This window comes from Pelophylax lessonae, assembly GCF_965119305.1.
Source record: "Pelophylax lessonae genome assembly, chromosome: 13".
Lineage (NCBI taxonomy): Eukaryota > Metazoa > Chordata > Amphibia > Anura > Ranidae > Pelophylax > Pelophylax lessonae.
This window is the reverse complement of record NC_138780.1, coordinates 74,960,977-74,975,081: the sequence shown is the minus strand read 5'-3', so window position 1 is coordinate 74,975,081 and position 14,105 is coordinate 74,960,977. Positions and strand designations below refer to the sequence as shown.

General features: G+C 43.5%; 1 protein-coding gene across 1 annotated transcript; it reads left to right on the top strand.

The window, feature by feature from the left end:
* Positions 1-339: 339 nt before the first annotated feature.
* LOC309543275 (natterin-4-like) lies at positions 340-6,280 on the top strand (the record flags this gene model as incomplete). The annotated part of the gene is made up of 2 exons (XM_082242733.1): positions 340-451; positions 5,181-6,280. 2 exons carry the CDS (start codon positions 340-342, stop codon positions 6,278-6,280), a joined length of 1,212 nt encoding a protein of 403 aa, XP_082098859.1.
* Between the last annotated feature and the right edge of the window lie 7,825 nt (positions 6,281-14,105).

Sequence of the window (14,105 nt, the reverse complement as noted above, 5' to 3'; positions counted from 1 at the left end):
AAGAACTTCTGCTACATATGATTGGATGTTTGTTAGCTGTAGTTCATTACATATTTTAATTTGTGTTTAATATTAAGAGTTGATAGATTTTAAAGTGAGCCTGTCATGAAAATGACAGTAACTAAAACAGAGGAATCTTTAGTCTTCGTTGAAGTCTGTTGACAAACCAACAAGTGTCGGTCTTCAGTGTCCAACAAATTTACATTTTTATCCAGAAAGACCAATGCATAGCAGAGATGCAAAATAATCATAGGAGTTTCAAAATGTATATTTAAGACGTGCCTTTTTTTGTTATATATATGTTGTATGTTATGTATTATATGTTGGTTTCCTCCACAGATGAAGGTAAACTTGCTATGTATCTTTATAACCATCAACTGGGCATTAATATTTGCCGATTCACTAGCTGTTCCACCAAAGGATGAAAAGCCAGCTGAGAAGGAAACACCAGGTAACTAGTGCAATATCTATCTGCATGCTATACGCCTTAGGACAGACAAAAGAAACATATAATAGGTGACCAAAAAAAAATAATAATTTATATTACCTGTTGGCTAATATTATTTTTAAGTATTATACCATAAACCTAAACTTAATTGTTTATTCAGTTTCTATACAATCTGATTCATATCTAATATACTCGACCAAACTGTATATCTGAAAGAAAGTCTGAATCTTTAGATCATTCAAATGGAGATCATAAACTATATGCTTTGGGCGCAGAGGGTGCAGTTGTGTCACTATTCATCTTTGTCGACCTAGAATCAGAAGTATATTATATATATATACAGGGCCGCTGATAGGCCAGTACAACTGGCCCTGTTGTACCGGGCCCTGTGTCCTCAGCTCAGCAGGGGGGCCCGGGCAGCTTAAGAGACAGTCTGACTCTGATAGTCTCCGGGTAAATGCCTGCACCAGTAGCAGAGCTCCCAGAACGTCCAAGTCCCACCTGTCAAAATGATTGGTTGCTGGGCCCGTCTAGCATCCCAGCAACCAATCAGGTGCATGGAGACCCCGGCATGAGGAAGATGTAACTTTCTCGTCTTGAGCTGCTCTACCTCCACCTTTGCTGTACTTCCCACTGACAACGGAAGGGCTGGAAGTCTGAGGAGACATGCTATCTGGACTGGGACAACTAATGTAAGTGAGAAGAGCTCCTGCCATAGCTGCACACAGAGGAGGGGGGAGGGGGGTCACATGGGTCTATTTTAGAAGGACAGGCTTCCCCAGAGCTATTTACACTGACTGCAACCACACCACCCACAGTACTTGTACTGTGCCTGCACTCTCTGGCTGTCTCCTGTATGATGCCTGCACTCTCTGGCTGTCTCCTGTATGATGCCTGCACTCTCTGGCTGTCTCCTGTGTGATGCCTGCACTCTCTGGCTGTCTCCTGTATGATGCCTGCACTCTCTGGCTGTCTCCTGTGTGATGCCTGCACTCTCTGGCTGTCTCCTGTATGATGCCTGCACTCTCTGGCTGTCTCCTGTGTGATGCCTGCACTCTCTGGCTGTCTCCTGTGTGATGCCTGCACTCTCTGGCTGTCTCCTGTGTGATGCCTGCACTCTCTGGCTGTCTCCTGTGTGATGCCTGCACTCTCTGGCTGTCTCCTGTGTGATGCCTGCACTCTATGGCTGTCTCCTGTGTGATGCCTGCACTCTCTGGCTGTCTCCTGTGTGATGCCTGCACTCTCTGGCTGTCTCCTGTGTGATGCCTGCACTCTCTGGCTGTCTCCTGTGTGATGCCTGCACTCTCTGGCTGTCTCCTGTGTGATGCCTGCACTCTCTGGCTGTCTCCTGTGTGATGCCTGCACTCTCTGGCTGTCTCCTGTGTGATGCCTGCAGTCTCTGGCTGTCTCCTGTGTGATGCCTACACTCTCTGGCTGTCTTCTGTGTGATGCCTGCACTCTCTGGCTGTCTCCTGTATGATGCCTGCAGTCTCTGGCTGTCTCCTGTGTGATGCCTGCAGTCTCTGACACCATGAGCTACCTCACCAGGTGACACTAACCCTAGTGAAGCTACTGCCCCTGCTCTGCTGCTCTTACTAGCAGGGGTGTAATTGCCATTTTTGGGCCCCTCTCTGACCTCTGTGCTGGTGCGAGTGGAGGGACTTTTTTTTAGATATTTCGGATGCATGTGAATTCCGGGCCCGATCCTCATGGGGGCTCAATTTCAAGTCCCGGCCGCCTGCCACCTATTTTCCTCCCTTGCAGAGTGATCTTCCTCCTCTCAGCTCTGATTTAGGCCCGAGACAGAGAGCGAGTGGCTGTGCGGCGGGCAGAAGCCGCTGATTGTCCATTGTGAGTTTTATACTGCATTGCACTGCACACTTACTGCACATATTTACTATGGATGCCAATATGGCATGGTGTGGTGATTGTACTGCGCTCTGCACATATTTACTATGAATGGCATGGCGCGGCATGATAAATTATCACTTGAAGACAAACCTGCACTTTGTTTCAAGGCGGGGTCTGGGGAGGGGCCAGGGGTGGGGGTGAAGGGGGCCCCGTCAGGTAGGCTGTACGGGGTCCCATGATTTCTATCAGCGGCCCTGTATATATACAGTGGGTACGGAAAGTATTCAGACCCCCTTAAATTTTTCACTCTTTGTTATATTGCAGCCATTTGCTAAAATCATTTAAGTTCATTCTTCTTCCTCATGAATGTACACATAGCACCCCATACTGACAGAAAAACACAGAATTGTTGACATTGTTGCAGATTTATTAAAAAAGAAAAACTGAAATATCACATGGTCCTAAGTATTCAGACCCTTTGCTGTGACACTCATATATTTAACTCAGGTGCTTTCCATTTCTTCTGATCATCCTTGAGATGGTTCTACACCTTCATTTGAGTCCAGCTGTGTTTGATTATACTAATTGGACTTGATTAGGAAAGCCACACACCTGTCTATATAAGACCTTCCAGATCACAATGCATGTCAGAGCAAATGAGAATCATGAGGTCAAAGGAACTGCCTGAAGAGCTCAGAGACAGAATTGTGGCAAGGCACAGATCTGGCCAAGGTTACAAAAAGATTTCTGCTGCACTTAAGGTTCCTAAGAGCACAGTGGCCTCCATAATCCTCAAATGGAAGATGTTTGGGACGACCAGAACCCTTCCTAGAGCTGGCCGTCCGGCCAAACTGAGCTATCGGGGGAGAAGAGCCTTGGTGAGAGAGGTAAAGAAGAACCCAAAGATCACTGTGGCTGAGCTCCAGAGATGCAGTCAGGAGATGGGAGAAAGTTGTAGAAAGTCAACCATCACTGCAGCCCTCCACCAGTCGGGGCTTTATGGCAGAGTGGCCCGACGGAAGCCTTTCCTCAGTGTAAGACACATGAAAGCCCGCATGGAGTTTGCTAAAAAACACCTGAAGGACTCCAAGATGGTGAGAAATAAGATTCTCTGGTCTGATGAGACCAAAATAGAACTTTTTGGCCTTAATTCTAAGTGGTATGTGTGGAGAAAACCAGGCACTGCTCATCACCTGTCCAATACAGTCCCAACAGTGAAGCATGGTGGTGGCAGCATCATACTGTGGGGGTGTTTTTCAGCTGCAGGGACAGGACGACTGGTTGCAATCGAGGGAAAGATGAATGCGGCCAAGTACAGGGATATCCTGGACAAAAACCTTCTCCAGAGTGCTCTGGACCTCAGACTGGGCCGAAGGTTTACCTTCCAACAAGACAATGACCCTAAGCACACAGCTAAAATAACGAAGGAGTGGCTTCACATCAACTCTGTGACTGTTCTTGAATGGCCCAGCCAGAGCCCTGACTTAAACCCAATTGAGCATCTCTGGAGAGACCTAAAAATGGCTGTCCACCAACGTTTACCATCCAACCTGACAGAACTGGAGAGGATCTGCAAGGAGGAATGGCAGAGGATCCCCAAATCCAGGTGTGAAAGACTTGTTGCATCTTTCCCAAAAAGACTCCTGGCTGTATTCGATCAAAAGGGGGCTTCTACTAAATACTGAGCAAAGGGTCTGAATACTTAGGACCATGTGATATTTCAGTTTTTCTTTTTTAATAAATCTGCAACAATGTCAACAATTCTGTGTTTTTCTGTCAGTATGGGGTGCTATGTGTACATTCATGAGGAAGAAGAATGAACCTAAATGATTTTAGAAAATGGCTGCAATATAACAAAGAGTGAAAAATTTAAGGGGGTCTGAATACTTTCCGTACCCACTGTATATATATATATATATATATATATATATATATATATATATATATATATATATATATATATATATATATATATATTATTTATTTATTTATTTATTTATTTATTTATTTATTTTTGTTAACACTATCATATGTGGTGCCAACTATAAGTAACATCTTACCTCTGTGCTTGCCAACAAGGGTTTCTTCACCAAGACATGTTTTGCTTGGGGATCAAACACTTACTGTATTTTACTCACTAAACTGCAACTTAATTTATATCATTTGTTTTAGGTGTTTTTTTTCTGGATTTTTGGTTCTAATTCTGTCTCTATCATTTAAAATACACCCATGATAAAAAGTATAGACCCCTCATTTCTTTGTAAGTGGGCGAACTTCCAAAATCTGCAGGGAATCAAATAACTATTTACCCCACTGTAATTGGAATAAAACTGTATAAATAGATCCCTTATTTTACAGAGTTTTGGTAAATTAAAGTCGATTGTGCAAAGATTGTAGAGATGTGTATAGGAAACCTAAGGCCTCTTGCGCGCTGCAGCTTGAAAAAGCTCAGTACAGCTTTTTTTTACTGAGCTAAAATACAGCCTATTAATTGTAATGTGCCTATGCACACAGGCGTGTAAACAAGCACCGTGCATTCTTCAGTAAAAAATAAAAATCTGCATTTTTGGTCAGTAATTTACGCCTCATGCACACAAATACGAACGATTGTGCACAAAGGTGCACAATTGCTTATTTACATATTGTGTAGTACAGGAACGCGAGAATACATTTTTCATGCATTTGCGCGCAAATACAGTAAAAAAAAAGTCTGAAAAAGTAGATGCTCAAACAGGAGTATTGTGTGCAAGAGGTAAGACAGCAAAATTCAGGAAAAGACCTTGTATGTGTGTGTTCTTTGCTGCTTGATCAATTAAACATCAACTATTTATGAGATTATTAGTGAGAGTTAAATTAAATTGCACTTTCTCCACATTTCCAGCCCTACCAGATGACAAAGGCTCTGTACCTGCTGCTCAGGAACAACGCAATGTAGACCTTTCGAAAACCAAAACTCCTGAAAAGGAAGCAGCGGAGATGAAGGAGGAGGAGGAACCAGCTGTGTATGATGTTGGTCAGGCTCTATTTAGCGGCTATGAGAATCTCAAATGGATAGATTGGGCAGGCTCTGTTCCCAGTTGGGCAGTTTCCATAAACAATCAGTTTACAAGGCGCACTGAATATGTTTGTTCTGTCTCAAACTGTGCTACAGGGTTTTACACCTCCAGCAAAGGTTCTTATTGTTACTATACTAATGCTGGCCAAGAATTCCGTTCATCCAACTTTAAAATTCTTGTAAATGAGCAGAATTTTGAGATTTTAGAGTGGCAAAGGCAAAGTCAAGGCTTAGTATCTTCCAAAGCTATTGGGAGGTGCCAAGGCATTTATGTAGGGAAAAATGAATATGGTTTAGGTAAAGTTACTAATGGTGTTCTTTCTGTACCTTACAATGGGTATGAATACCTTTATGATACCTATGAGATCCTTCGCCTGTACCCAGACTACCATTCACAAACAGTAACCAGTTTGTCATATGATACTTACAGGATATCCTATGAGGAGGATAATAGCGTTATCTTAGCCTCAAAACTAGTGATGAACAGAGGCTGCAATACATTGTCCACCACTGTTAGTCTGAGTGAAAGCACACAGGTTACTAAGTACTGGGACATTGGACGCTCAACAAATAGAGGTGTAATAACAGCTCTCTCTGGTAATATGCCAGTATTCTCAGGAAGTTCAGTCAGCTACACTAATTTGCCAAATTTCGAATGGCAAGAAGGATATCCATACATACAATCTGTGACACACTCATTTAGTCTGCGCCTAATTGTGAAGCCAAATCAAGAGTGTGAGGTTGTGTTGCAGGGAAGAAACTTACATATGAGAATGCCAATGACAGGTTCTCTGTCCCGAACCTATAACAATGGGCAAAGGCGTTCAACCAACTTCCAAGGCACATTTTATAATTTACAGACGGATGACGTGGTTATTTACGCAAAACCATGCAGACGCATAATCAATGTTCCACCATGTCCTTAAGATGGTAAAAAAAGAAAATCCCTACCTTTATTGTGAATGCAAATGTCAAACCAAAATGTAATCATAACTCATTCCATACTGTCTAAATGTAATGTAATGTAATTTTTGCTGTACATATGTATAGTCTTCAAATTAAAATGTCTGCATCTTCTTTCATTGAAAACCCGGATATTGTTTTTTTTTCACATTCAGAATTTAAAGCAATATTAAAGTAATTGTAAACGATCGCCTTGTAAAACAAGCCATTCAGTTTAAATTAGAAATGAAAGGTAAAACATTTGTGTATACATAAAAATACATTATAAATACCCTTTTTTATCATTTAAAATATCCCCTCTGTACTAAGCTTCCCAGTGAAAGGCTGTGCGGGGGGCGGTCAGGACAAATCTGATAATTGGAGGAGAACAGGCTAAGTTGAATTACCTGTTTGTAAACTGTTATTACAAACTATGAACAAGTTTTTTTTTTTTTTTAATTTTTGATATTATTTAGCAAACAATAAAAAAGCCCAGTGGTAAAATACAACCAGAAGAATGCTCTATTTGTGTGAAACAATTGATAAAAGTTTGGGTACAGTGTTACATGACCGCGCAACTGATATTCAGAGTGCGACGGTGCTGAAAGGTGAAAATTGGCCTAAGCAAGAAGGGGGTAAAAGTGGCCAGTAGGCAAGTGGTTAAACCCAAAACCAAAAATGTAATATATTGCAGCTTACAAAAATGTTAGATATGGTGGCTGCATTAGTTTTCTTTTTTAGGCCTTTTTCCCCTCTGTTTTCACCTGGTGATCTGGCCAGCAACACACCTCCTGTATTGGGGCTGGATACACACTATACAACTTTTGCTGGTAGATTTCCTTTAGATTTACCATCAACCATGTAGTGCAAGGGCCTGCCTCATTGCCTACAAATTGAAAGTGTTTAGGTCTGACCTCATATTTTATGGTTTTGGTAAGTCTAAAGGAAAAAATCTAAAGAAAATTGTATAGGGTGTATCCAGCTTAAGAATCCCCCCCACTCTGGATGAAGGAGCAACAGAGACACCTTTACTGACAGCATAGGGGGAGCGAAGTGTTGGATGCACTAACATTTAGATACACAAAACAAATGTAAACCAAACTCCAGCCTACACTTTATATGCAGTTATAGCAACAGTTTTGTTTGGGATCACTTTTTGGGATAACGGTATGACGTAAATAAATAAAAGCTGAACATTATAAGTACATCTGCAGGCAGTTTGTTATGCTGAAAAACAACAAACTTTCTGGCAAGGTCACAAGGCAAAAATAAAGGAAAGCCTGAGAAAGAAAACAAATACAGCACATCTAAGAAATGGTATGCTGTAACATAATAAACATTTGCTTTTGGGTTTAATACTGCTTTAATATTGACCATTGTAGGTTTACTTTGGGTCTAAGCTGAACATTTTTTTCATTCTCACATAATATGGCATAACTGTCAGCAGCACAAGTGAAACTCATCTGAGGCTTTATTTCACATCAGTATTATGACTATTATTTGAATTAATAGCAGTAATAGCAAATTAAGTCTGGGCTGTATTTAAACATCATTAGGCACACCTGAATAATGATATTCTTCTGCAAAGCTCTGCCCCAAGTATCTGTGATTATTTTGGTAAAAATTGATGCTATCTGTACAATACATAAAAATATTAAGAAAAACTAATCTGAAGGCAGAGCTCTGGAAAACATAATTCAAGGAATTATATAATTTTTTTGATGTGACCCAAAAACAAAAAAAACATTGATGTGCATCATTATACTCAGTAATAAAACACCCTGCATTTTATACAAGAAAATCCATAATTCAAAAATCAACACACTAATCAATATTCACTAATAAAACTTCCTAATCCAGCTACAAATTAGTTATAGGTGTATAGTCACTACAAAAGACAGTGTAACGTCAGTGAGTGCACTTAAAGGAGAGGTGTGACCAAAGCTTTTTGGGCTCTACTTTTCCTATAGATCACGGAATAGCAGTGCATTTTGCACAACTGTGACCCATTTTCAGCCGACAGCGGGCTAAAGTCTGCTGTCAGCTGATGTCATTCAGCCGGTCCAGACGCTGGATCAATCCTGACTTTACAGTCGGGGATCCACCCAGATGTCTGGATTGGCAGCTGGCACCACTGGGAGACTGAGCCTACCGCTCTCATTCCCTGCACAGCCCAGGTACTCCAGTGAGCGCTGGAGGGGCAGAGTAGAGAGCCAGTAACTGACAGTCAAGTCTCCTCACTCAGAACAGACTTGAAAACTGAGCGATCAGCAGTGTTTGATTGCTCAGTTCTCAGTGCAGAGGTGGCGGGGACAGATCCAGCATTGGATCAATGCTGCATCCAACTAGGGAGAGTATTTTGTTTTCTGGAAACCCCTTACTTCTCTTTTAAAGCAGTAGTAAACTCTGCTAACAAAATGTAATTAAATGGTCTCCCTGCAGCGTTATGCCATAATTTTTTTTATTTATTTATTAAGTATAGGTACTTATATAGTTACATAGTTAGTCTAGCTGAAAAAAGACACAAGTCTATCTAGTTTAACCAAGTTCTACTTCAATCAGCAGCGCTTTACATATAGTTCATACAGTAAATATATATTGTAGATCCATAATGTGCTAGTATGCATCACATATTAACACATAACGGGCAGACTTACCTGTCAAGCGGAGCCCTCCAGTGGCAGACTCCCTCCGCTCCAGGTGCTTCTATCCCCACCCAGTCCTCCTTCTAGGTTCGACGTGTCTGGCCATTTGAATGGCCCGGCTGCAATGACATCAGTCCCACACATACATACGTCATGATAGTGACACAGCACTCTCTGCATTGATGGCAGACTCAATGTGCCTATATGATGGTTGCCGCCTACTGTGTTTAGTTAGCCAGCTGGGCTGCCCAGGTCGGAAGGAAGGGGTTAATGTTTTTTTTCCCGCCTTCCCTGGTCATGTTCACAGGCACTTCCACTCTGGATTCTCCCACCATGGGCTACACCCCTAAGGACTCTGCTTGTACAGGTACACTGGGGCAGCCACAATTAGTGTTAGTTAGGGAAAGGATGTTTTAACCTGTTGCATATGTTATGCTGAGTCTACTGTGAAGTTATTTCAACTTCTTTGAGCCTGGTCTGAAGTTATCCAAAAGGGGTGAATGTTGGATTCTGGCGTATCACAAATAACCTGGGTCTGTAATAGCGCTATGGGGTATTACCACGGGTTACCTTGCATGGCAAAGGAGAGGAGGTAGTTACCATGGGTAACCGGCGAATGAACAGCTACACCAACCAGTCATGTGGCGTTGTACCTGGTTAGGTGACAACTCCTCCAGTAGTGAGGGGGTGGTGCCCTGACTCCTTTTCCTAGCTGTCTGTCTCCTCTGGTCACCAGGAGCTGACCGGGGTTATGGAGATCTAAGGCCTGCTCACTAGGTACAAGGAAATAATTAATGAGCATACATGGAGCCCACTATGTGCTCGGTGGGACTCCATTCTGTTTCTGGGAGAAAGGTAACACGGGACAGAACATCTCACAGAGAATTGTAAATCACTGCTGCACACCAGTGGCTCAACTCTAAGTCAGGGACTACCTTAAAGCGGAGTTCCAGGCACAGAAACCATTTTTCAATAAACATACCCCCGGGACAGTCAGGGCTAGCACATTCCACAATGGCTAGCCTCTGATCTGTCCCGGTTCGCACTTACCTGCAAGATGAAATACTCACTTATAAAATTTCTTCCACAGCGTTGCCATCTCTCTTGTGGGCAGCTGAAGCCGGCGCGGTCCTCTTCTGCGTCTTCTTCCGCGTCCTCTTCTCCCAGAATGCGCCTGCACCGGCCCCTCTCGTCACTTCCGGTGCGGCGCCGCATTCCTCCACAGCTTCTGGGCATGCCCAGAAGCTGTTTAGCAGGGGAATGCGGCGTCGCCCCGGAAGTGACGAGCGGGGCCGGTGCCGTCGCATTGATTCCTGGGAGCGATGACGTTCAGCTCCCAGGAATCATCGCGAGACAGGAATTGACGGCGGAGCCGCGGCGCTGAGGGAGGAAGTACCCTGAGGTGAGTATTTTCGATCTTCAATTACAAGGTGAGTAAAAAAAAAAAAAGAACCTAACTATCCAATTCTTTTTCAGGTGATGGAGAACTAGCGGACGGGCACAAAAAAAAAGATCGATTTTGTGCCCGGAACTCCGCTTTAATGTTTGATTCTTGACAAGACTACAGCCTCCACCTGGTCCCAGGTGTTGGTGAGCAGGCCTTCGGGCAAGGTGCTACCACACCTCTGAACGCAGAGTGCAATTCACATGTGCAATGATGTATTTGGCACCTGCTGATCTGAATATCTCCTAAACGGCACAAGTGCAGGTAAGCCTTATTAGAGGCTTGACTGTAGGTACAAGTGAAAAATCTGACTTTACTACTGCTTTAAGGACTGGTTCACAGGGAGCAAAAAAATGTGAGAATGTTAGGGCAACCGCAGATAAATGTGCTGTTAAAAAATTATACATGAGGTTCTTTGACGTTTGTTGTGTTTAGGGCATTACATTGAACTAAATAGGCTGCCCTATGCACAAAGCACGACAATGTGTCAAGATCTCTACAGTAGTGTGAATGTGGGCTAAACTTTCCAGAAATATAATTTAATAGTAATAATGTTTCAAAATAGATAAACAGTTAGTGTTGGAAAAGTGAGAAAGAGAAATTATATTTCTTCAAGGAACAATTAAAGTGATATTAAAGGATTTTTTTTTTTTTTTAATAACAATTCATACTCACCTGTTCTGTCCAGTGGTTTGCACAGAGCAACCCCAATCCTCTTCTTCTTGGGTACCCCGCCGGTGCTCCTGAACCCTCCCTTCTGTTGAGTGCCCCCACAGGATACAGCTTGCTATGTGGGTACCCAAGCAGGCTTACTCCGGAGCCGCTGCTCTGTGTGTCCATTCACATACGGAGCATTGCTCGGCTCTACCCCCGCTCTCTGCTCATTGACTCACTTGATGTGATTGACAGTAGCTGGAGCCAATGGCTCCCACTGCTGTCCCAGCCAATGAGGAGGATGAGACCTGGGAGAACTGCTGTTCTGAATGGAACTGTGGCTCAGGTAAGTATTAGGGGGGCTGCTGCACACAGAAGGTTTTTTAAAAACTTTTTTTTTTTTAAAACCTTGAGCCTTTACAACCACTTTGATTCCAAAAAAAGATATAGATATGATGCGAACACTTGCAGCTGTGTCAGCCTACAAGGTAAGCTGCAATTGACGGTGATTGCAATAAAGATATGAAAATAAATGTCAATGTGGTACTCGTAAGAATATTCCTCTGTAGAGTTAAAATACAGTTTATTGCTTTATTCAGTCATTTATTCCTTAAGTCTTTTTTTTTTTTTTTAACAACATTTTATTGAGACTTATCAAATGCAGTACAGAGATACGATAGTGCAATATACAGTGCAACAAATCAAAAAAACTGGTAGAGGAAATCCAGCACCTGAAAAACATAGCAAGGTGAGGAACAAGTCTCAAACATTTCTTTTCTAGAACAAAAAGTACGACAGTGTACAAGGGCCCGGCCCCAAAGGGCCAGACATGCAACCACAAGTAAGGGTGGGGGGGGAGGGGGGGTAGACAAGGGTAAGAGAGGTGGGGAGGGTAGGGGGGGGGGAGTGCTTGAAAGAGCCAGGAGTATGGAATATGATAAGTAGGATGTAACAACACATGTTAAAGCAATATATATATGGAGTCATGTCGCTGTCAATACTAGGAAAATACATACATGCAATAAGGTAACATCAAAGTAGTGTGTAGTTCCCAGTCAAAGGTATCAACCAGTCAGTTCAATCGGAATGTGTAAGGGCTAGGTAGTGAGCAGCGAGTACGATAGCTGAGTATGTAGATCCCCCGTGGCAGGGGGCGTCGGAAAAAGGCCAGAGTCTGGTCTGAGTCCATCCCACTTTTTCAGAAGTTTGGAAGAGTGCCGGCGAGAGCACATAGACGCGTCCAGATGTTCCAGTTTCCAGAGTGCAAGAAGATCCGCTCTAATTTCCGCGAGAGTGGGAGGAGAGGCGTCAATCCAGTGTTTTAATATGGCTCTGCGAGCAATCATATAACAAGTGGAGAGCCAGGGTTTAAAGTGTAGCAGGGAGGCCCTGCGGTGGGAAGGTATAGTACTGAGTTGTATGTCCAAGTGGCCAAAGAGCAAAGCATAGACATCCTTGGGGAGAGTACAGTTCACCAGGCGGGAGACAAAGAGAATCAGTTTATCCCAGAAGGTAGATATAGAGGGACATTCCCAAAACTTATGAAGTAGAGTAGGGTGAAGAGACTTACACAACGTACAGTAGTGGCGTAGGTGATCCGGTGAGGCACGGAGATGGGGAAGATAGGCCCTGTGTAAGATTTTAAATTGTTGTTCCTTCCAGAATTCATTTTGGATATGACGACACGTGTAGAGATAGCCTTGCAATGCACATTGTTGAGCAAGAGGTGAGTTCAGTGCCTTGTTCCAAGGCGATGCAATTTGCGAAGCAATGGAGCAGAGACTGTCCGCATTGAGTGGATGATATAGGTGTGAAATTTTATGTTTCTGTGAGAAGATCCAGGTGTCCAGTAGAGATGCTTTGAACCTCAAAAATTTGGAGGGGCAGAGAGAGTTCGTAAAACTAAGACATTGCTGTACAAACAAGTGGTGTTGAGGGAGGACTCCATAGAGGTTAGAGAGGTCCGTAAGAGAGAGGGGGGTTCCGGAGATAGGGTCATAAAATTGGGAGAGTTTGGTCAACCCCCTTGAAGACCAGGTAGAGCAGAGGCGTTGATGATGGGCTTGGGGAAACAAGGGGTGCCCCTGAATGGGCAGGAACTGGGAAATGTTCATAGGGACGTGTAGCTGTTTACGAATTGCCCTCCACGCCGCAATAGTATCCTTAAGCAACAAATTGGCTCTAAGATGAGATGGTAGATCCCTATGAGCACAGTGCAGCAAAGAGGTCAAATCGTAAGGAGCCACCATTTGTCGTTCCAACTCATAGTTAGTATATTTTGATTCCTGTCGTATCCAGTCCAGGCATCCCCGTAGCAGGCTGGCCAGGTTGTATAACCTAATGTTTGGAAGTCCTATCCCCCCCTCCCGTTTCGCGAGGAATAGTTTGTTAAGGGCTATCCTAGAGCGGCGGCCGTTCCACAGAAAGGAGGTAAGGGCCTTTTGCAGCCTTTGAACATCTTTGTGATGTAGAAGGAGCGGGATGGTTTGTAGAGGGTACAACAATTTAGGGAAACCTGACATACGAAAGAGGTGGCATCGTCCAAAGAAGGATATGGGGAGGGATTTCCAGTTGGAAAGGTCGGCAACCAGCCTATCGATAGTGGGAGATAAATTGAGCCTGTAAATGGAGGAAGGGTGGGGACCTATTTTAATTCCCAGATAGGTGATATGGGTCTTGGCCAATTTAAGTGGAGAAGAGGAGGCCCAATGAGGGGTCCTAGTAGTATTCAGGGGCAAAATTTCGCTCTTTGAAAAATTTATACGTAGGCCAGAGCATTGGCGAAAGGACTCAAATATGGATTGAATAATAGGGAGGTCGTGAGGGGGGTCCGAAGTGAAAACAAGGACATCGTCCGCAAAAAGTGCAGATCGGAGCTCCATGTCCCCCACCCGGATCCCCCGCAACTGTGTGTGGGAGGTGAGAATCCTGGAGAGGGGTTCTAGTGCCAAGTTAAAGAGTAAGGGGGATAGGGGGCAACCCTGTCTGGTTCCTTTGAATAAGCGGAAGGGCTGGGAGGAGAGTCCTGCGGCCACAATCTGGGCAGAGGGGGAAGCATACATTGCT